The sequence below is a fragment of the Coffea arabica genome, chromosome 4e (genome assembly GCF_036785885.1).
Source record: "Coffea arabica cultivar ET-39 chromosome 4e, Coffea Arabica ET-39 HiFi, whole genome shotgun sequence".
Taxonomy (NCBI): Eukaryota; Viridiplantae; Streptophyta; class Magnoliopsida; order Gentianales; family Rubiaceae; genus Coffea; species Coffea arabica.
The window spans coordinates 3,727,608-3,748,754 of NC_092317.1; the positions used below are offsets into that span (position 1 = coordinate 3,727,608).

The following is a 21,147-nucleotide window of genomic DNA, read 5'->3' on the forward strand; positions in this document are numbered from 1 at the left end:
ACGCATTCATATATATACCTATCTACCTCTTTCTTTCTTTCTTTCTTTCTTTTTTTTTTTTTTAAAAAAAGCTACTCCGCATAACATCCAGTGATAGTTTAATGGAAGTGAAATTACTATATTAAGGAAGGGTGGGTAAAGAAATTCTTTTTTTTGGGTAGTTATGGTTCTTAAGAAAGATAATTAAATAAAAATTGTCGACTGAAAAATAATTCGTTACGCATAATTGAAGCATCGACAGAGGATATCCGAATCAAGCCCAACTCCGTAAGGAATTCCAGGCTACCCATCACAGGCAATTTGGGGCAATATCCGAAGTAGGCCCAACAGCGACGTGGCTGGAACATTTCCTCAGGGTAGGCCGGGCCTGGACTTAAACCAGATGGAGGATAAATCAGTAAATTCAGTGAGCAGCTAGGGTTTTGGGGCTCTCGTATAAGAGAGCAAAAGTTTCAGTCGTCGTCTCCGTTTTCACTCTCACGACTCTCAACTGCGGCCTCGGCTCTCTCTCTCTCTCAACCTCCGTCATCCCAGGTTAGTTGCCAACTCTCTCCCTTTAGCCTTCCCTCTTCATTCATTATTATTCGTATATGAGATTTGCAAATGTGTTTAAAGTTAGAGCCTTTAAGCTCTTAAGTATGAATTTTTAAATTGGTTAGATGGCTGCTTATTAAACAATGGTTTTTTTTTTAATGTTTTGGGTTGCTGAGGTTGTTTTGGAATTCAGTGGAAACTAACTCGTGGAGAAAGGTTATTTTGCTGGACCAGAAGCATGAGATGAGGAAATTGCATATTGTGAAATTTATCTGTTTGGATTTTGCTTTTCAAGTTGTAATGAAAGGCTAGATTAGTTGAACATTGTTGAATTGGAACTTTAACTTAAAAAAAAAAAAAATTTTGGACACGCTTTTGCTGAAATGAGCTTAAAAAAATGAAAGAAACCCAAAACAAGTGCTACAATTAGTTGTTTTTGTCCCATGAAGAGGATGCTCTATACTTGTTTTCTGTGTTTTGGATAGTAGAAATGCTCCTTTTCTTTTACATAGACGTTCATGAGAGCGTGATTTATTCTGTTTTTATTACCACTCTGTATATATTAGAAGCATTAAGTGATGCATAGTAATTCTTTTGATGTTTGGATCAGTTTTCCTGTGTGCAGGTTTTATGCTACATCTTACCTTTCCTTCACATTCTGTTTTGGCAGGTTTTAGTCGTTGTTTAAAAATCGAAGGCAACAATGTCGGGGTATGTGTATATGATTTTTCAGTTTGGCTTTTCTTTATCCTCTGTTCTGCTCATACTTTAATGGGAAATGCTCTGGATTGTCTTCGGTTGGGGTTTTTGATTAAACTTTTTAACTCTTGTTGTTTTCTTTTCTCAATATTTTGGTGGACTTATCTAAACTATTAATTAGTTCTTCTAAGTGTTTTGTTGCACGTAACCAGTTTGGACTAGTGCTGCCTTTTTCGGTTTTGTCTTGGCACTCGATGATGATTTTACTTTTCAGTATGGAAATTAGGATACTGATTATCATTTGAAGGACCAGGATCTTGATTCTTTGAACTTTGCTTAGATGGTAATATGTCAAGTGGAAAGTATAGCTTGTTTCCCGTGCTGGTTAATCATTCATTTTATGCCTTCCTTCTGTTTCTTTTTCTTATTTATCTTTTGCTGGCTCTATGTTTTCCTGCATCTGGGTTTCATTGTGGTTTGGATGGCTGTTTATCTTTCATTCTTATTTCGGAATTCTTATTTCGGATAAAGAATGCTGTCTTCTTAATTTTCTTTGTTTTGTATCTTTTATGTTGCAGTGAAGAGCAGCCAGTTGCTGTAGAGACTCCTGCTCCTGCTCCTGCTCTTGGGGAGCCCATGGACATCATGACTGCTTTGCAGTTGGTCTTGAGAAAATCATTGGCTCATGGTGGCCTTGCTAGAGGCCTTCATGAAGGTGCAAAAGTGATTGAGAAGCATGCTGCTCAGCTCTGTGTATTGGCTGAGGACTGCAACCAGCCAGACTATGTTAAACTAGTCAAAGCACTTTGTGCAGATCACAACGTGAACTTGATTTCTGTTCCTAGTGCCAAGACTCTTGGTGAATGGGCTGGTGTAAGTAAATATATGCTGTTGGATTTTGAGGATTATGCTTTTTGTTTCTTGATTATCCTTCCCACCCCACAACTCTTCCTGAATATAAACTTGTGTATCCTATAGCTTTAGTTCTTTAAGATCTTGAAATATTTAAAGCTACTTGCACATACAAAGAGCACTCATACAGGCACATTCTCTTGGTGGAACAAAAAAGCATGGTTAGCAAAGTAGGCTTGGCTGTTTGTTTCAGCTTTTTATACATATTTATGGTCAAAACATGCTGGAAACATTATATTTGAACATTTGAGGACTGATCAGTTAGAAAGGTAGTATTGAGGCATTGGACACTTTGTGATGGATTTGTTCCTTTTATGTGGAAAGAGGAAAATTTGTTTTTTGTACTTGTGATGTGTCTTAAACTTGTCTTTTACTTTTATCGTGTGAGATATGGTGCTGTAGTTTCACTTGTTTTTCCCCTCTGTATACAGTTGTGCAAGATCGACTCCGAAGGGAAGGCAAGGAAGGTTGTGGGTTGCTCCTGCGTCGTTGTAAAGGTAAAGAACGAGCCTAATGTTTTTTGCGTGTTTGGTGTGAAGATACGATGCTTAATATGAGCCCCAACATTTTCTTTTGCTTTCAGGATTACGGAGAGGAAACGGAGGGTCTGCACATTGTTCAAGAATATGTGAAATCTCACTGAAAAAACTGGACGTTGTCTGGGATTTTTTCCAAACAGAAAGCCTAGTTTCAGTTTGTTGTTAAAGAGCTTCTCTTAGAAAAGTTTTGTTATTCAATGAGAACCAAACTACCTTTTTGGAGCTTAACAGATTTTGATAATTGAGATGCCAAGAGTTGCTTCTTATGTATGTTTCACACTGCTACAGATTGTGGCTCTTTATTAGTGCAGCTTGTTTTTAATCATCATGGTCTTTAATACGTCTGGGGAAGAATTTGACAAGAAGTCTTCCGACTTAGGCTAGCAGTTGATTATCTATCCTTAGTTCTCGTGGTGATGATGATGTCTTTGGTTGAATGGTGGGTGTTAATTGCTTTCAGTAACGAAGTAATAATGTTTAATATGATCGGTTGTTGGTAGTGCCTTGTAGAAGTTTTAGCGCTGAAGAAGCAAGTCTCTAAGGTATGGAAGATGAAAATTTAGGCGTTTAAGTTTTTTTTTTTTAAATTAAGAGAACAGTAAAGTGTTCTTGTGCTACGTTGGAATTACAGCGAACTTCACTCAGTGCTTCATGCTGCCGAGCCTCCGTATGTTACTTCTTTTTCACCGAAATGCGTATGTCACTTCAGAATTTCTATGATTCAAAGCAATTAATAAGAGAAGGAAGGAATAATATGCAGAACCCGTGGGTTAGACATCTTAATGAAACTTTCTTTTTCGCCGTTAGAGGATGAGATCATATAGCCGGCTCCCCATAGTGTGATAAACATGAAGCCAGTTAAGCATCATCAGTCGATGGCAATTTATACGCGCAACTGAATACCATAAGCGGGTTATTATAGGCAACAGAAAATAAAACGGATCCACCCAAAAGGAAAATACACACACATATATATATATGTGTGTATGTATGTGTGTATATGCAGATAGTAATTAATTGTTCAGGAAGGTCTCAAAAGTCAAGACCATCTCCCCGAAACAAAATACGGCTTCAACCAAGTTTACACGGAAGAAGACACAATCTTCTTGTGCATCATCATCATTGATGTTGTATTTTCCAGAATTCGACCTCTGTAATTGCTAGTCGGACCTGAATTCTGCATCTGAAATCACCAACTTCGATGACCAGGACTAACTAATCAATGTCAAGATATGTCACGGTTCTTGAGGGTACTCACTGGGTTCGGAAGTTCGTATTTCACACCTAACTAGTTGAAAGAGATTTATTTGTTGCATTATTTGTATGTTCAAGATTAAACAGTGTATAGAAAGACTCTGACATGCAGTGAATATTTGAATACTTGCAGTTTATGAAGTTCTAAGGGTTCATTGTTTTTTATTTGAATGGCTGAAGGAACAAAATTCAAATTTTCTACTCCAACCAGTAACATAAACGTTGGACGAGGGAATTTGGGTAGTTTTCCACGGTAGATTTTAGCTTTCACCAGAAGCAATTCTTACGCGCATTAATCATGTTAGCTTTCTGTAAGCAGTTAATGTACTATATACAAACCAGAAGCATCAAACTGAAAACCTTCGGCCCCGTTCGTTAATTACAAATGCTTTGGGATCAAACGCACGAGTGCGGAAGGGGAGCCTCAAGTAGTAACCAAGATTACAAGCGTACATCTGTGCGTGTAATGCGCTTAAAGAGTTCAACAATGCAAGATTATATGGTAGAGAGAGCTCAAAAAGAGCACAGAATCATGATTTGATTCTTATCTACAGCAAACTTGACACCACCGGAAATTTGAAAGGACGATAAATTCCTGGAGTTCCACATGATTGTTAATAGTGCATTACTCTATATATTGGTTCAAAATCTTAAACACTTGCAGGAAAACGGGCCCTCTGATACAACTACAATTCTGAACCTCATTTGGAACAAAAACAGCAAATGAAGAGACATTTAAATGACATGTAAACGGAGCAAGTTAAAAAAGGTTTGGGCAGGGAGGTGCAGACGCAAGAATTCAGAAAAACTAAGGCATATTAGTGTCAAAGAACTCTAAAATCATGACGATGCATGCTTGCTTTCAGCTACTGGGAGGTACACACCCTCTGCCGCCAACCAAACATTATCAGGGCGCTTCTCCCGAACACCACAAACCTGCAGAATAGGCAAAGAAGCTGTCAAGGAAGGGCAGATTAAGGGAGAAGGGGCATTTAGCCTTTGGAATTTTCCAGATGCAAGAATGAAGATACAAATCATCCTTGTAAAGAGCTAAGTTTGCAATATATGTAGCTCTCACCTCCTGCTGGCCCCCTGCTATGCGGGTGTATTTCTTATCATGACTGTGGAGGTATCCACCTGTATCTACATGGCGAAGCCTCACCCGCTGATCTTGCCTCCAGCTTTTTCCGTTTCCCTCAATTTCAAGCCTACCGATACAGCATGATGACTAAATATCAATAATTTTTAAAAAAAAAGATATAATAGAAAATCTAAGGAACTCAAGTATCACCTCCAAAAGTCTCCGGTGTCAGATTCACCATCGCTGCCAAAACAACTGACCTGCAAAATTTGTTTAACAGATTACTTACAGCCTTTATAGTGTCAACACACTAAGTCCAAAATGGAGCTGATTCTAAAGCACAAAATATTTCTCCATCTGTGATAAGACACATTAAATTGGTACAACTTTAAGCAGGCTCCCTGTAAATTTAAGTTGATCCATCAGACTCAAAATAAATGATTAAATTGTAGCCTGAAAGTAATAAACCAGAAAACTTGTAGTCATGTCAAACTACTCTTCAAGTTCATTCTTTTGCTTCTACTATTTTCCTGTTTTGCTTGGAATTCACTCCCATGCTTTTACAAGTGATAAAGTTAATATAAAAGCATTCCTTGTTATCTGCAAGGCAGTATGACTACCCAATTGAAAAGAACAGGAACCTCAAGGGAAAGATTAGAGCAAACACAGACAGAGGAACTTAAAACACTGTGTGTCTTTTTCCTTTTGGGAATTGGGGTAAGGATGCGAGCTTTACTACAAGCAGAGTCGTTCTTCCTCTTTAGTCTTGTCCGTTTGTAGCAAGTGCAGGCTGATTCCAGGTAGGTCCAAAAGGATGCCTTTTTAATCAAGTGCCGGTTATGTAAACTATGAGTGAATTAAGACCAATGGAACAAGAGTTTAGGAACTTTCTTGCACAAGATAAACTGGAGGTTTCTTGAAAAGACTCCTATAACTTCAATTCAGGGACACATCTGTATTTGACATGTGAATGAGAGATTGTGATACTAACATGATCAGCTGCACATTCTACAAGTTCATAAACAGCTCGAGCTACACAAGTCAGTCTTACAACATTAACAAAGCCAAGGACACACCACTACTTTATACGTCAAAAAGAACCATTAAACATCATGTTCAACTTGGACGAGAGAAGCTACAGAGAAAAAGTAGGTGGCTGACCTCCATATTGCCAGAGATGGGGGATGCATGCAAGTGGCTATGTAACCATTTTCTGGTCCTCATGTGTTGCAGCTTGATGATGGTACCACCTTTGATTGTATCCCCTTGTTGGGCATTGGTATCTGGTACAGGTCTAACAATCTACAAGCCAAGTTTAATTACGTTAACCTTTACCTAACCTTAGAAAATTATGATGATCTAGAAAAAATAGATAGTAGAAAAAGAAACATACCCAATAGCTGTTTGAGTCATCAACGTTGGGAAAACCAGTGACGGACTGCTGCCCACTACCAGAGCCATATGGTACATCATGCGAATGCAGCCTAAACTTTGTTCTTTCATGCATCAACTTGATCACTGACCCATAAGTAATCTACCAAAATCACAGATGCCGAACAAAATAAGAATGACTTAGCACAAAGCCCCATTATACAACTATTAGAACTCAAAGCATCATACACCCATTTTTAATTTTCGCCACACAATAGAAACCTCAAACTATAAAATAGGAAAAAAAATCAAATTTAATTCATTAATCAGCTCTTTAAAAAATCCAAATTGCAATTTTTGACTGACACCCAGCTAGATTTTCAACAAAGATTGTCGAGGCATTTCATCAAACATGTCGAAGGCTATTACTAATTCTACACAAACAACTCCATTTCCTCTTTCCCTGTCCTCTTTTAGCTTAGAAGCCTCTGAAACGCTAGAATTTATATCCATCACATGCCTATAATAGCAAAAACTAGGTCAAAATTTTGAACCAAAAACAACTATAAATCAACTTTCCGAGTACAGTTTCAACAAATAGGGGGAAAAAGCACACACACAAAGATGCACCGCATATCTGTGCAACTACAGGAACGCAAAAACCACGAATTTGAAGTAGTAAGTGGGCTTTCGGTTTACCTGGACGCCTTCGGAAGCGGCAGAGACAGGGGAAGAGGTGAAATCGGAGTCAAGGGTAAGAAAAAGGAAAATGGCGAGACCGAAAAACGAGATTGCCATTAGTAAAAGTAAGCCAATGAACCAGGTAGTTTGCCAAAAAGGCAAATTGAGATCGGACTTGGAAGACGATTCTCGATAAACTATTCGAGTCGGGGGGGAAATTTGTTGAGCCGAATTCGAAGAAGAAGAAGATGATGACCCGGAAGTGGGTTTCCTTCGAGAGAGATTTTGTTGCTGTTGGCTGCCTGAGGGAGCCACGGTTGAAGCTTTATGGAAATCGGAGCTCCAATCACAGGCTCCGATGCTTGGAAGATCCTAATGATGAAGATGAAGGCGGGGCTAATCGCAACCGGAATCGTTTTTTGTTTTTGTTTTATTTTGATTTGATTTTTGTTTTTTGCTTTTACAGTTCTTTTGCCTACTGAGCTAATGATAAATTTCCAGTGCCACTCGTGCTGAGTCATCATGGCGAATTCCAATTCGCCAAGTGGAGATCGAGTGACGTGGCTAAATACAATTGGATGACCAGTAAGTCACCTGACGTGTCCCTGGCTTCGCGCTACTGTGGACTTTTTTTTCTTTCTGTTGCTTTTAATAATTTCCTTAATCAGCGATGCATTAGAAATTTCTAAAAGAAAACTTTCAAAATAGGAATTAAAAAGAAAAGGTTTTCCAAAAGAAAATTAATTCAACTGTAGATAAAAAAAAAAAGAGACTAAGCTCGAACCTTGATTTTTCTAAGGGTGCATAATATAGCTCATGACATAGATGGTTATTAGTAATAGCAAAATTTTACTTAAAATGTTCAAATTCATTTCCCCATTCTATTCGTAATAAATTTTGGGTCTCCAGTAGCAATGCTGCATATTATAGTGCTCACTGAAGTTTAACAAATTAGCCAAAAATTTTTTTTTTTAATAATTAAAGAAAACCACAAAGAATGGAAAAGGACCAAAATTCACAAGAATGATCCTTGATGCCAAAAGTTCAATCAATCACAAACTAAACCCCGATAGGTAATTAGTAGGCCATTAACAGCACATCCAAGGATCATGCACAATGCTCGTCTATAATCTTCCAGGCTTTGATGTCAAGATTAGTGTTGCTGGCTGCCCCCCGCACCAAAAATGCACGGCCAGTTAGGCACAAAAATCTTTTGTCATCTGCAGCATCTTGTGAGTTGTGAACGTAGCTCGTCAACTTATTTGCATAGAACTGCAATAGATACATGGAAAGCAAACCAATTAGTAGGTTTATTGGCAAGGAGCTAGCAGAAGAATCAAGCTGGTCTAATGTCCAAATTGACGTCTTCTTGCAGATTTTTTTTTCCCCGCGTATTGTAATTGATGGAAATTAAGTTGAAGGTCTAGTCCCTGCTTTATGCTCCTGGCACGGTGGACCTCTGCTTGCTCTAACAAACCGTTCCAAGCACAGTTGTAAAATCAGAGAACATCTGAACTCCTAGTAGCCGTCTCTTTAATTTCTCCGCTTCCTGTTGCTGTGAAGCTGTGGACATTCTTGAAACTGTTGCAAAGTTCAGCTGCTTCATTATCTTGTAAGACCCAGGCTTCGATGCACCAGCAGTCACTGAAATCTTAATTTGAACTCCTTTTGAGTACCATTAAGTGAGTCTAATATGCTACCACTCGCATGCCGGATTCTCCAACGTGGAAGAAATGCCTTAATTACAGATGAAAGAGATGGCTTCTAAAGCCCCTTCTAGCCTGGAACGAGAAAGGGAAATGATGTAATGATACTCTTCACTCCATATATATAGATGGCCCGCGCAATGTTTCATTTTCTTGTCATTCTTGTTCCATCTTCACTCTTTGCCACAGATCACTTCACCGGTTTCCTCTTGGTTAGCAGCAGGAGATCATTTAACAAGAATGTCCTTTGCTAGCTACTGTGCTACATCCAAAAGGAACACGAAAACAAGATTTGTACATAGGTGTGAGAGTGTGGCTATGGATTTTTCTAGTACGCAAGGCTTCTACGAAATGTTAATTGATTAGATTAATTATCAATTCTCGTCCAAAGAATTCCAATTAATTAATTGATGAAGCTTATGCCTTGGAATTGTTGCTTTGACATGCCTTGGAAGAACAATTGCACCTAGCAATCAGTATAATTGCAGTTCGTCTTGCTTTGACATTTAAGTTTTACCAGTATAACTGCAATTGCACCTAGAACAATTAATTCCTACTGCATGCTTTGACATGCCTGTTGGTGAATGAAATCGTAGTAGGAATTAATTGAACCTCGGTATAATCCACGAACTTCAAGCTCAGGGAAGCTAAGTGTTGAAGCTTGTATTGAAGTCTGGAAGAAGTTAACGGGCATATACGATTTTCACATAGAAATTCAGTGAAATATGCGTAATGCTCTGGCGAAACAAGCAAGTATAAGAAGTATCATTCATTCCCTCATGTTTCTATGGCTCCAGCAAAACATGACAGTTAAAACATTTATTGGCATGTTGAAGTGAAATCCAAACGTGATTATTGAGTCACTAAAAGAAGTTTAGGTTTTGGTGACTTATAAGATCACTACAAGCCACAAAAACTTCAACCGGTTTGTTATTTAGAGAAAAGCCAGCAGGGGACAATGTGGTACGATTATTTCTCTTCCTTCAACTGATTTGTTATTTAGAGCAAAGCAGATATAATTTTGTTTCTTGCTGCATCCAAAAATTCGTACCTCACTTCTGTTGTAATACTGTCTTGCTCATCGTGTTTGTGGATGACGGAGATATGCATCGCATGGACTTCCTTAATGTTGCTTTCCTTCATTTTGTCCACAATATGAGGTGTATGAAAAAGATCATCTTCCTGTAACTTCACAATAAAATTTGAAGGTGTACAGGAAGATAATCAGTGTGGAATGTCCCATTTGGATTGTTATTTTCTGAATCTTTTATATATAAAAAAACATATACTGCAACGATTTGATGTATGTAATGTAAAACAGTAATTAACAAATATGGAAAAAAAAAAGTAAAAATTTTTCTTTGAAAATCTCCTATCCAAACAAACTTAATAGTGTTTTGAGCAAGTGAGAATTCTTGTAGTGGTTCTGCATGGGCCACTCTAAATTCGTCTTGCTGCATTACCTAATTTTGATTTCGTGATCGCGAGTTTGATTTTGTTTGGAGCAAGTGAAATATGATGTTTGGAATTGAAGATTTTCAAAGTTCTTGAATTGACAACATCTTCTTTCTTTGCATTCTAGAAAAAGGCAAACCAACCCTCAAAAAAGAAGAAAGAAGGGGAGGAACAAAAGGGGGGAAACCAGGAAGCAAGTGAAAGGTAGTCTACTGACTTTCCACAATTTTATCGCTGGTGGTCTACAACTGAAAGCATATTATCCCGGAATCAGGTAGTTTAGATTTCTACGCATATGCCTTTAAGGTGTTCTTTAGGTAGACACAAGAAAAAATCAGCCAAGGATTGACATGTATCGTAAACAAAGCGTTTATCTTTTATCGTAAATGAAGATTACTTGTGAAAAACAAGAAATGGTGGTGGTATATTTTTTATGATTGTGGACATCGATTTGTGTTTGACTAATATTATTACAAGTCCCAAAAGCTTTTCAAGGATTGGGGGTCCGTCGGCGTCCACCATTATTATTACCTAAAAGAGAAAACAGCAAACAGTTCCCACAATCGGAAAAAACAGGATACAAAGGTGGAGGATCCATTTTATTAGCATTTAATAAATGTAATCATGTGGATAAAATGGCTCTTACATTTTCATTTCTTATGCTATAGAAGAAAAGGAAAAGTTGCTAAAATAGCACCTTAATGATCTGAAATCCCCAGCAGTTTAATTTTAATTAGTGCTCATGCATGTTTTTTTTTTTTTAGCACCACCTGATGGATTAACTCTAAAAAGGTATAACTTGAAAATTCATTCTTGATGTTGTCTTCTTTCTCCATCCTCTTTTCTAAAGGATGCGGAATCTATTCTGTCATTAAATTCTTTAGATCAGCCAGAAATGCACAAACGAACTGGCAGCTGGCAACCACAACGCAAATTAAGCTCCCTCCCTAGATAGCTAAGGTGGATTTATTAGTGCATGAAAATTGGATTTGCCATTTTTCCACTACGTTAATTAACCAGAAGCGACTTTAATTTACTTGTTTACGTTTATGTAGATTAAGGTATATTTATGCTGCTTCATGGACAGAAGGATGAGGAACCAGGGAGGAGAGGAGAAAAGAAAACAAAGAAAGTTAAGGGGAAAAAAAAAGAAATTAAAAGAAACAGAGAGAGGGAAAGAAACCCTCTAAAAATTTAATTATAAGTCAAATATTATTGAGAACTAAATTGTAGTTCGTACAAATTTTGTTGGTTAGTTTGCCTCTCTGACCAACAACGTTAATTGTCAAAAAAAAAAAAAAAAACAAGAGCTAATAAATACTGGGAGTTTGTTAAATTCAGGATTCAGAACACGACCAAAGTCAATGTGGGGAAGGAGAGCTTTAGGCGTAGGTGTAACTACAAAGAGAAACTTCCCCGAACATGGTTGAAATTTTCTAGCTAAGGTTGTTGCACTTAGATTATGCATTGAATTTTTTTCTGGAAGACTGGAACTAACTTGAGATGACAAGTCCGTGTAAATAATGAGCCAACATAATTAAATTTATTTCGCTCAAGAACCTGCTATGAATATGCTAATTAAGGTTTTCTCAAAAGGGGAAAAAAAAAAAAAAGAACTGGTGAATAATTAGTTTTAAACCAGAACACTGGATTCCTAGTTTATTGAATGTGAAAGCCAAATTTTGCACCAGTTTCCAACTAAAACCCTCTAGCCTTTGCTGTCTGATTGTCACGATACAGTTGAAATTGAAATGTCAGAAACAGGTGATTGGTGTTCGTCAAAGAAGGTAGCAACTACAAAAAAAAAAAAAAAATTTCCCCGTTTCTTTTGCCCTTCTTTTCTTAACCAGTAATCTTACATTAAGAAAACATCGATCAGCTAGCACAAGAACGTACGTAATTTTCAAAATTGGCAAACTGATTCGGTTCGAGTTTAGTCCAAGTGCTATGGATAAGAGGGGGCTGTTGTAAGCGTTTGTTTCGTCTGATGTTCTTCAATTGACTTGAGAAGCCGGTTAAGAGGTCATCGAAAATGACCATTTTTTGAGGACCAAGTCATTCACAGATATGAAAGAAATGCCAAATGCAGACTTCTTATGTCGATTGAACACAGAGTTGGTGAAGTATTTCAATCAAATGCATTTGGAAAGGAGTGAACCGGTCACGCGGTTTGAATTTTTTTCTCTTGCAGCCGAAGTAATAAGAAATAGAAGGAACAAATTAACGGTGGGAAGATAAAAGTTGGTACCGTTTGACTCTCAAGTAGAGTTCACATATGGGTACTCTTGTATTAGAATCATTAAATTCCACTACGAGTATGAGTCTTAATGATTCTGTTTGGCTTAGAACCGGGATAGATTTCATTCAGTCAATGAACTAATCGATTTGAGATTCAAATAGTAAGCGTGGAATGATAAGGGCAAAACTAGCACTTTCATTGCCATTGCAGGATGCCGAACAATAGGTATAGGTGTTATTAATTTTGACACCCATTTCTTACGATTATTCATAACTGTTTACCAAATCCCCCTACCTAAATCTAGTAACCTAAATTTAGACTTCTAGGTTATGTTCAAGAACTTGATTCTTCATTTCTCTCGTCCAAATTTCTTTTTTAAAATTTTTTCCTTGTGTGGAAGTAAATTAAGAAGCATGTTGTCTACTTTAAACCCGTCAGCAATGTTTACATGTCACATATTTGTGAATAAATTCAGTGCACAACATTTCTTTTTGCTACAACAACTATTACTGCAAGGAAAATAGCCTGCGAGACACCCTCTTAACCCAATATTTGCCGTCTTACTATGAGAAAGATTTGTGATGATTTACATCAGATTAAGGCAAAAGTGCTTTGCGTATGAGAGATATGGAAGCTGATACAAAGCATTGAATCAAAGAAGTTTAGCGTAATTGAAATATAAGGTTAAGCACTAAAACTGGGCTGGACATGCAAGGCAATAATAGGATCCTCTCGTTATGGTCTTCTGTGACTGCCGTAATCTTGATTCTTGATAACGGAAGAAAAATAATACTTCTGTTTATGAACAAACTAGTGAAAGCGAAGGCAATAACTTCTGTTTATATCTAGAATTCCAATTGGGTCTTTTGATTTGTCAGAGTTGCATCAATTAGGAGTTTTGGGCAGCATTCTAGGGAGTGGTCTTAAACCCCATGATTGATTAATGTGCCAGGATTCAAACTTCTGATTCCATACACATACAGGATGAAAACTAATACGCTACTATTGGCCAATGGTCGGACTGTTTTATCCACGTTAGGAAAGATGTTTAATGCAAACCCTATGCAAGTAGAAACGTTTTGTACCATTAATTTTTATTTGTGTGCATAACCAAAAAATGATGGGCTTGGCTTGCTTTGCCTAATTGGTTCTAGAATTTCTCTGCCCTCAACTGTTGTAACTCGTAACCTGGCTGGATATTTGATATTCTTTGTCATTTCTATTATTACAAAAGAGTAAATCTTATATATACTGACGGTGTATACATTATCACCGTTGAATTCATGATATGTATGTAAAAATTGAATTTCAAATTCAAATTTTGCATAGTTGTCATTCATCCGACGCTGACGGTGTAAACACTTTCAATGTAGAAAAATTAATCCATTACAAAAAAGTAAATCTTATATACACTGACAGTGTATACACTATCACCGTTGGATTCATGACATGTGTGCAAAAGTTGAATTTCAAATTCAAATTTTGCATAGTTATCATTCATCAAACGCTGACAGTGTATACACTGTCAGTATAGGAAAGATTAATCTATTATAAAAGAATAAATTTTATATACACTGACAGTATATACAAGTACAGGAAGGCTTACCAAAAGACTTGATAAAAGAAGGCTGGATATTTGATAATCTTTGTCATTTCTATTATTACAAAAGAGTAAATCTTATATACACTGACAGTGTATATACTATCACCGTTGAATTCATGATATGTATGCAAAAATTGAATTTCAAATTCAAATTTTGCATGATTGTCATTCATCCGACGCTGAATTCAAATTTTGTATAGTTGTCATTCATCCGATACTGAGAGTGTAAACACTTTCAATGTAGAAAAGATTAATTCATTACAAAAGAGTAAATCTTATATAAACTGACAGTGTATACATTATCATCGTTGGATTCATGACATGTATGCAAAAGTTGAATTTCAAATTCAAATTTTACATAGTTGTCATTTATCCAACGCTGACAATGCATACACTTTCAGTATAGAAAAGATTAATCCATTACAAAAGAGTAAATCTTATATACACTCGTCACAACGTATACAAGAAGGCCTACCAAAAAACTTGATAAAAGAAGGCCCTACAACGAATGAAGTAGACTTTCATCATCCAACCACCTCTGGAATCCTAATATATTTTCCTTAGTTTTGTTACTTATTTAATTAACTCGACCTGTCTATACATATATCCGGAAAATCACCAGCAGTTTAATTTAATCTTTTATAACCAACCCACTTGTCCCTCTCTGGCCTCTTCTTTCAGGAATTTCTGTTTATCTAATATCTATCACCATTTTCCTTTTATATTACTATTTCTAATTTTTTTTCTTTACTCGAGTGTGGTAGGTGAGCCAGTGAACGTTATTTTTCGCACTATAAATTCCACTTGAATCACAGCCTTTTTCTGTACTTTGGGTCTCTCCTTTGCCTTTCATTGCAGAAGAAATTTTGTTCTCGCGCGCAGAAATCTTCTCATTACTTACCAACCTCACGTCTCACCTAAACCAAAAAGAAAAGAAAAGAAAAGAAAAACCAGGTCAGAAGCATGCCTTCAGTTTCCGGCCAAGTCGTCTGTGTCACTGGCGCCGGTGGATACATCGCTTCCTGGATAGTTAAGCTCCTCCTTGAAAAAGGCTACACTGTTAGAGGAACTGTTAGAAACCCTGGTAAGATCAAATATCATTCCCTCCTCTTGACTTTGTATACTTGCGTGTTATGGTTTTCATCTTTTCTTAGACGGGAAAAAAAATGATTTTTTTACATGGCTGGTTGCTAAATTATTGATCATGTCTTTCCATTACTGGAGGAGGGAATTCTTGAGTGCATGAACATGTCAACAGCCAGTATGGTTATCAAAATGTTAGGTCCACCTATGTTTTTTTTTTTTTTTCCAAATTTTTTGTTTTGTATTAAGTGTAGATGATGCGAAGAATGGTCACTTGCGGGAGCTAGAAGGAGCAAAAGAGAGATTGACACTATGCAGAGCTGACCTTCTTGATTATCAGAGTTTACGTGAAGCCATCAAAGGCTGTGATGGGGTTTTCCACACTGCTTCACCCGTTACGGATGATCCGGTAAGTTCAAAGTTGTGGATCATGGTATCTTATACTGCATGTCTGTATCTCATCAGGAATCGACTCCTACTCACCAGTCACCAACCACCCTTTGATCTTTTCAATGTTGGTGAGAAAGTGAAAGAAAGCGATTGCAATCATCGCTATGGACAGCAATAGCATATTTTTACAAATTTTCTCGGTAGCTAATACTAGTATGCAAGATTAAAACCTTTTTTTTTTTGGGCGAAAAGCAAGATCACAAACTTTATGGCCCTGAAATAATTGGAAATAATTAGGTCCCGTTCGGATTGCATTTTTCTGGATTTTTTTGTAGAAAAATTATTGTAACAATTTGATATACGTGAGGTAAAAAGGTGATAAGGAGATGTGGTCACGGAAAACGTAATAATTTTTCTGAGGAAAATCGCAATCCAAACAGGGCCTTAGCATTTCTTAGATTTAAAAAAAAAAAGCAAAATTTAGAATATAATTTTGAGTTGGGTTTGGTGAAGGGCCCTACTTCTTGTTTATTATTATTATTATTATTATTATTTTTGAACATATCTTTTGTTTATCTTTAGTTGGTGGCATGATGCTAAGTAACAGAGCACCTGCCCAGCACCATATATTTCTTTTTTGACATTCACATTACCGGTAGCCTGTAACTCTCCATGGATCCCACCAACCACGGGCAATTTTTTTTTTATTTATTTATTTTGGGAAGGGGCGAGGGGCAAATGCGTATGCATGACGCTAGAGGAAATTCAATAGTACTATAGTTTTATTTTTGATGCCTTTAATAATTGTAATAATGATGATGGAATAAACTCATAAAGGAACAAATGGTGGAGCCAGCGGTGATTGGGACCAAAAATGTGATCAACGCAGCTGCTGAGGCCAAGGTCCGGCGGATGGTTTTCACCTCATCAATTGGTGCGGTCTACATGGACCCCAACAGGGAACCTGAAAAAGTTGTGGACGAGAGTTGTTGGAGTGATCTTGAATTCTGCAAGAATACTAAGGTTTGCTGCAACTCATCTTATCTGCTACATTTATAGCATTAGTCCATTAAATACTAGGAGACAAGAAGAAGAACCTTTTTTTTTTTTTCTCAAAACGGCAACATTTCATTCATGAAACTAAAACAGATTACAATTGTTGGAGCAACTGCCCCTATTATCCGCCTGAACCAACTCAAGCAACCATGCTGGGAAGTCTGACTTCCATTCAGCAGTTTCTTTCAGATTTATAGCAAACTTTGCTAAAGAATGACTAACAGAGTTGTTTTCCCTTCTAGTGAAGGAAAAGCAACATTCATAAAAACTAAGCTTCAGACTGTTTATATCTGAGAGCACAGCAGCAATTTCTACATCATCCCCCCCATTTGTAACTCTATCAATAACATTCTTGCAATCAGACTCAAATTCTACCCTCCGCCACCCTTGTTGTTTAGCCACCAGCATTGCTGATCTTAAAGCCAGTGCTTCCTCCATCTTTGGAGTTGAACAGCTCATGCCTGGTACTGCCCAAGCTCCAACCAATTCCTTCTGCCACGTCCTTGCCACCAATCCCCAACCTGCTCTCTCCTTGTTTTGATGCACTGCTGCATCAGAATTGATCTTCACCCATGCCTTCTTTGGTTCTTTCCAAGTACTCAGCTCTTCCCTCCCTAACTTTGCAGTTCTGCTTGAGTTTCCTTCCACCATTTGCCCCTCCTGATACTCCCTCCATACAAGAAGAAGAACCTTGCAAGTCATTTATTTTGTTCTTTAACGTGGACTCGAACACTTAATTTAGGTGGGGAATGTTGAATATACCGCCCAACAAAAGCTTGATGCTTGATCATGCGATGAACAAGTATATAGAAATGTGACATAACTCATTACACACATCATTTGTGCTTTTCGTGTAGGTGAGCAGCTTCCAAAGTTGCCAACTTAACCTGGCTGCCCTTAAAATATTCCGTTGAATTTTTACTGGGATCTGTCACAATTTTATGAACAGTGATCCCTTTTGGATCTTACGTATAGCTAGAACCAGATTTTGTAATTCTACCTTGCCCTTGTACATTGAATAGAGAGAATGACGGTATTGCAAAATTGTAACAAGATAGCAAAAAGATGGTAGAAAACTTTTGCCGGTGACCGACACATAGTCCAAACCATTAGTGATGATCCTACAAGGTTGATGCTAATTGATGATGGTACGTGCAGAATTGGTATTGCTACGGGAAAGCTGTGGCAGAAAAAGCAGCATGGGACGAAGCCAAGGAGAAAGGGGTGGATTTGGTGGTGATCAACCCGGTGCTGGTGTTGGGACCATTGTTGCAACCGACCGTGAATGCCAGTATTCTTCATATCCTCAAATACTTGACTGGATCTGCAAAGACTTATGCCAACTCTGTGCAGGCCTACGTGCACGTTAAGGATGTTGCATTGGCACACGTTCTTATCTACGAGACTCCCTCGGCATCTGGGAGATACCTCTGCGCCGAGAGCGTTCTTCATCGTGGTGAAGTGGTTGAAATCTTGGCCAAACTCTTTCCGGAGTACCCAATTCCAACCAAGTAAGTTCACTTGCTGCTCAATCATTCTGATTCTACTCCAACTCACTGTAACATTATTCATTACTTTTTATGTAAAACCCAGAAAAGCGGAAGTGGTAAATCAAATTTATGCTGTAGAAAATTAATGAGCCCACAAATTAATTTGGTGGCCGTTTGACTAATGTTAGGTGAAATGGTTTACACCCAAAAATAAGAAATAAAAAAAAAGAGTTACTATTTGAAAAATGACGGCGATTTCTTGTTTACTAATTTGATTGATATCTTTCTGTTTCCGCAACATTCTTTTTGTAGTCTTTACCCAACTTTATGTCAAAGATTTTGCTTCTCCAGTGATAGGTAATTGTTTCCCTCAAAATGGCCGGTGATTTGGCTTCTCAATTTCACCAAACCAAAAAAGTTTTAGCTTTTGGAGGATGGAAATAGTTTTTTTTTTTTGGGACGCATGTGTAAGAAGAGGCTTTATTATTATTATTATTCTTTTTGGGTGTGGGGAGTGGGGGAGATTCATTTATTTGTCATCTCCAATGGTGTTGTAAACGGATTAGGGAGCACAAGTTATGCACAATATATTAGCATAAACTATATTTTAGAGATCAATACAGTACATATAATAATCTTGTGGCTCTGAATGAAAACCCAAAATAAGCTCATGTTTGGAATTTCTGATAGTTTTTAGAATCAGAAAAGCAATCCACTCGCTTTGACAATATGTTAAGAACTTCCTCTTTATTATACAATCAATTTGAATTGATTTTAACTTGAATTGGTACTATAACAAGAATGAGTACACACCAACCCTTTCTTATTCAATTATCTTTTTTCGTTGCTGGTTTGTGGGCTGGAGGAACTTGGAAGCTCCTTCACGTAAAGTGGTTTAGGTAACCTACTATGACAGGCAAAAGTAAGTTGTGTATCAAATCATTAGACGAAGGCATAATTGGCAGTCATCCTCCTTATTAAAAATGATAAAGAAAGAGACCTCACCTACCGCCACGACCACGAGTCGTTTGTTATCTGCATACATCTCTACCTACCGGGGCCTTGTGTTTTGTGGCTTGCCATGGTTGAAAACGTATCCCTTTCGATCTATGTCATGGGGTCTAATCTCGTTCTTGTCCAAGAAAATCTAGTTCTGTCTTAATGCTTAGTGGCCCTATTTTGATATCCAAGTGTAGGGAAAGAACAATTTTGCTCCTCGCATGAGATGTATTAATTCTTGTTTCACTTGCGCATGAAAGTTCTGTCCAATCTGATGCTAGTTACTACACAAATTTTCTTTTTGAATTGAGTACGCATGTGGGGTTTTTTTTTTTTTTTTTTTTTGTGGTTTGAAGAATACACGTATGGATTTCAAATTTGCATCCACAATAATAGACTAGTATGTGCTAATTTCATCTTCTGCTCGTCATTGTTTTGGTCTCATACGTTATTGCCAACCATGCAGTGACTAGGATGAGATCATAAAATAGAGACATCTTGAATCTGCTGTACATTTTTTATATCATCTTGATTTGAGATGTTGACTTATTAGTTTGTGAACTGAGGTCTCATTTCATCGTGCAAACGGTTTGTATGGATGAACAGGTGCTCCGATGAAACAAGACCAAGAGCAAAAGCTTACAAGTTCACAAATCAGAAGCTCAAGGATTTGGGGTTTGAATTCACACCGGTGAAACAGTGCCTATATGAGACGGTTAAAAGCCTTCAGGAGAAGGGCCAGATACCCCTCCCCACTCGGAATGATGAGCCCATTAAAATTCACTACTAGTCTGACTCTCTCGTATTCTGATTGCTATTGATATCAAAATGTTAGCTTTTTATCATTAAAGAAGAAGAAGCAGTAGAAGTATAAAGAATGTTGAAGGTTGCAATCCAAATCCGTTGCTTGTGAACCAGAATGCTTAAGGTAGTAGTATTTGCGCTCCAGATTTCCGTACCCGTTGTGAAGTCTTTACTACCTAAGATATATACATATAGTTTCTGGCTTAATTTATAGTATCTACTTTTTACTGTTCTTGGTTCTTCCAATCACTCGGACAACTGTTTCTGGCATAAAAAGTCTGGATAGATGATTAAAAATCTTGCACGTTTTAGCGAGGGGAAAAAGATATGGTAGTATTAAATCAGGACGACTTGTCCACTGTATGCTACGTGCAAAACATTCATACGGTCACGTATACTTACAATATCCAGAACGTCTGCTAGTAACAGTTTTATACTTTTATGCATGAATGATCTGGAAATGATGATGGGCAAAGTCACCCAATGACTTTCTAGTGTGAAAAGTGAAAACGATCGTCGATTGTACTAGGGAATAGTGCAAGCCAAGTAGTAGTTTTTCGTGCGTATGGACTATGGTCTGAACACTTGTCGGTCATCTAATAAACAGACCAACAACAATCGATCCTATACATCACAAGGGTCGTGTTTTTGCCAACCTTGCTACTGTTTGACAAAATCTCTGGTTTGACTAGTTTGACCACACACACACACACACACTGCAGAAGCAATAGAGCTCGCTGTCTGTCATTAGCCCAGAACAGAACAATGGGAACAATGGGTGGGTTACACTTACACCACTGTGAGCCCTATCAGTTCAAAACACCAGAATTATGAATAGACTCTCCAGCATTTGCTTTTTCTTGGACCAATATTTTATATTCATCCCAAACCAGGAAAATACTTGGTTTAGATTCCATCACGTTTACATCACTAAAATCCTGCCACAAACTTTGGTCAGAAAATTAACCAATATAAAATCTTACACCCAACCACCCCAATAGATGAATAGACCCAGGGAAACTCGTGGAATCCTCCGAATGCACAGAATACCTCACAAAGTGTTGTGTTTTTCACTTTTTCTTTAACATCTCATCATGCTTAAATCAATGCAATTATCTTTTTGCTATCACATAGATCCACTTATATGGCAATGCCTAACCCCTTTTCCCAAATTCTGTGCTGATCCTTTTGCTACTTCAGCACTTGAGCTTGTGCTGCCCTCTAATGTTACAAAAAAAAAAAAAAAAAAAA

General features: G+C 37.5%; 3 protein-coding genes across 3 annotated transcripts; 2 read left to right on the top strand and 1 right to left on the bottom strand.

The window, feature by feature from the left end:
• Positions 1-221: 221 nt before the first annotated feature.
• LOC113740290 (small ribosomal subunit protein eS12-like) lies at positions 222-3,009 on the top strand. The gene is made up of 5 exons (XM_027267860.2): positions 222-534; positions 1,205-1,245; positions 1,812-2,106; positions 2,577-2,642; positions 2,729-3,009. The coding sequence occupies exons 2-5, from the start codon at positions 1,238-1,240 to the stop codon at positions 2,786-2,788; spliced, it is 429 nt and encodes a 142-aa protein (XP_027123661.1). The 5' UTR covers positions 222-534; positions 1,205-1,237; the 3' UTR covers positions 2,789-3,009.
• A 1,537-nt stretch (positions 3,010-4,546) lies between these two features.
• Positions 4,547-7,520, bottom strand: LOC113742869 (stromal cell-derived factor 2-like protein). The gene is made up of 6 exons (XM_072047221.1): positions 7,090-7,520; positions 6,413-6,553; positions 6,181-6,321; positions 5,230-5,279; positions 5,017-5,146; positions 4,547-4,874 (listed from the first exon to the last, which is right to left on the bottom strand). Exons 1-6 carry the CDS (start codon positions 7,186-7,188, stop codon positions 4,779-4,781), a joined length of 657 nt encoding a protein of 218 aa, XP_071903322.1. The 5' UTR covers positions 7,189-7,520; the 3' UTR covers positions 4,547-4,778.
• Positions 7,521-14,707: 7,187 nt separating this feature from the next.
• LOC113739746 (cinnamoyl-CoA reductase 1) lies at positions 14,708-20,103 on the top strand. Its single transcript, XM_027267059.2, has 5 exons — positions 14,708-15,158; positions 15,412-15,566; positions 16,385-16,570; positions 17,762-18,114; positions 19,699-20,103. Exons 1-5 carry the CDS (start codon positions 15,038-15,040, stop codon positions 19,880-19,882), a joined length of 999 nt encoding a protein of 332 aa, XP_027122860.1. The 5' UTR covers positions 14,708-15,037; the 3' UTR covers positions 19,883-20,103.
• Positions 20,104-21,147: the final 1,044 nt, after the last annotated feature.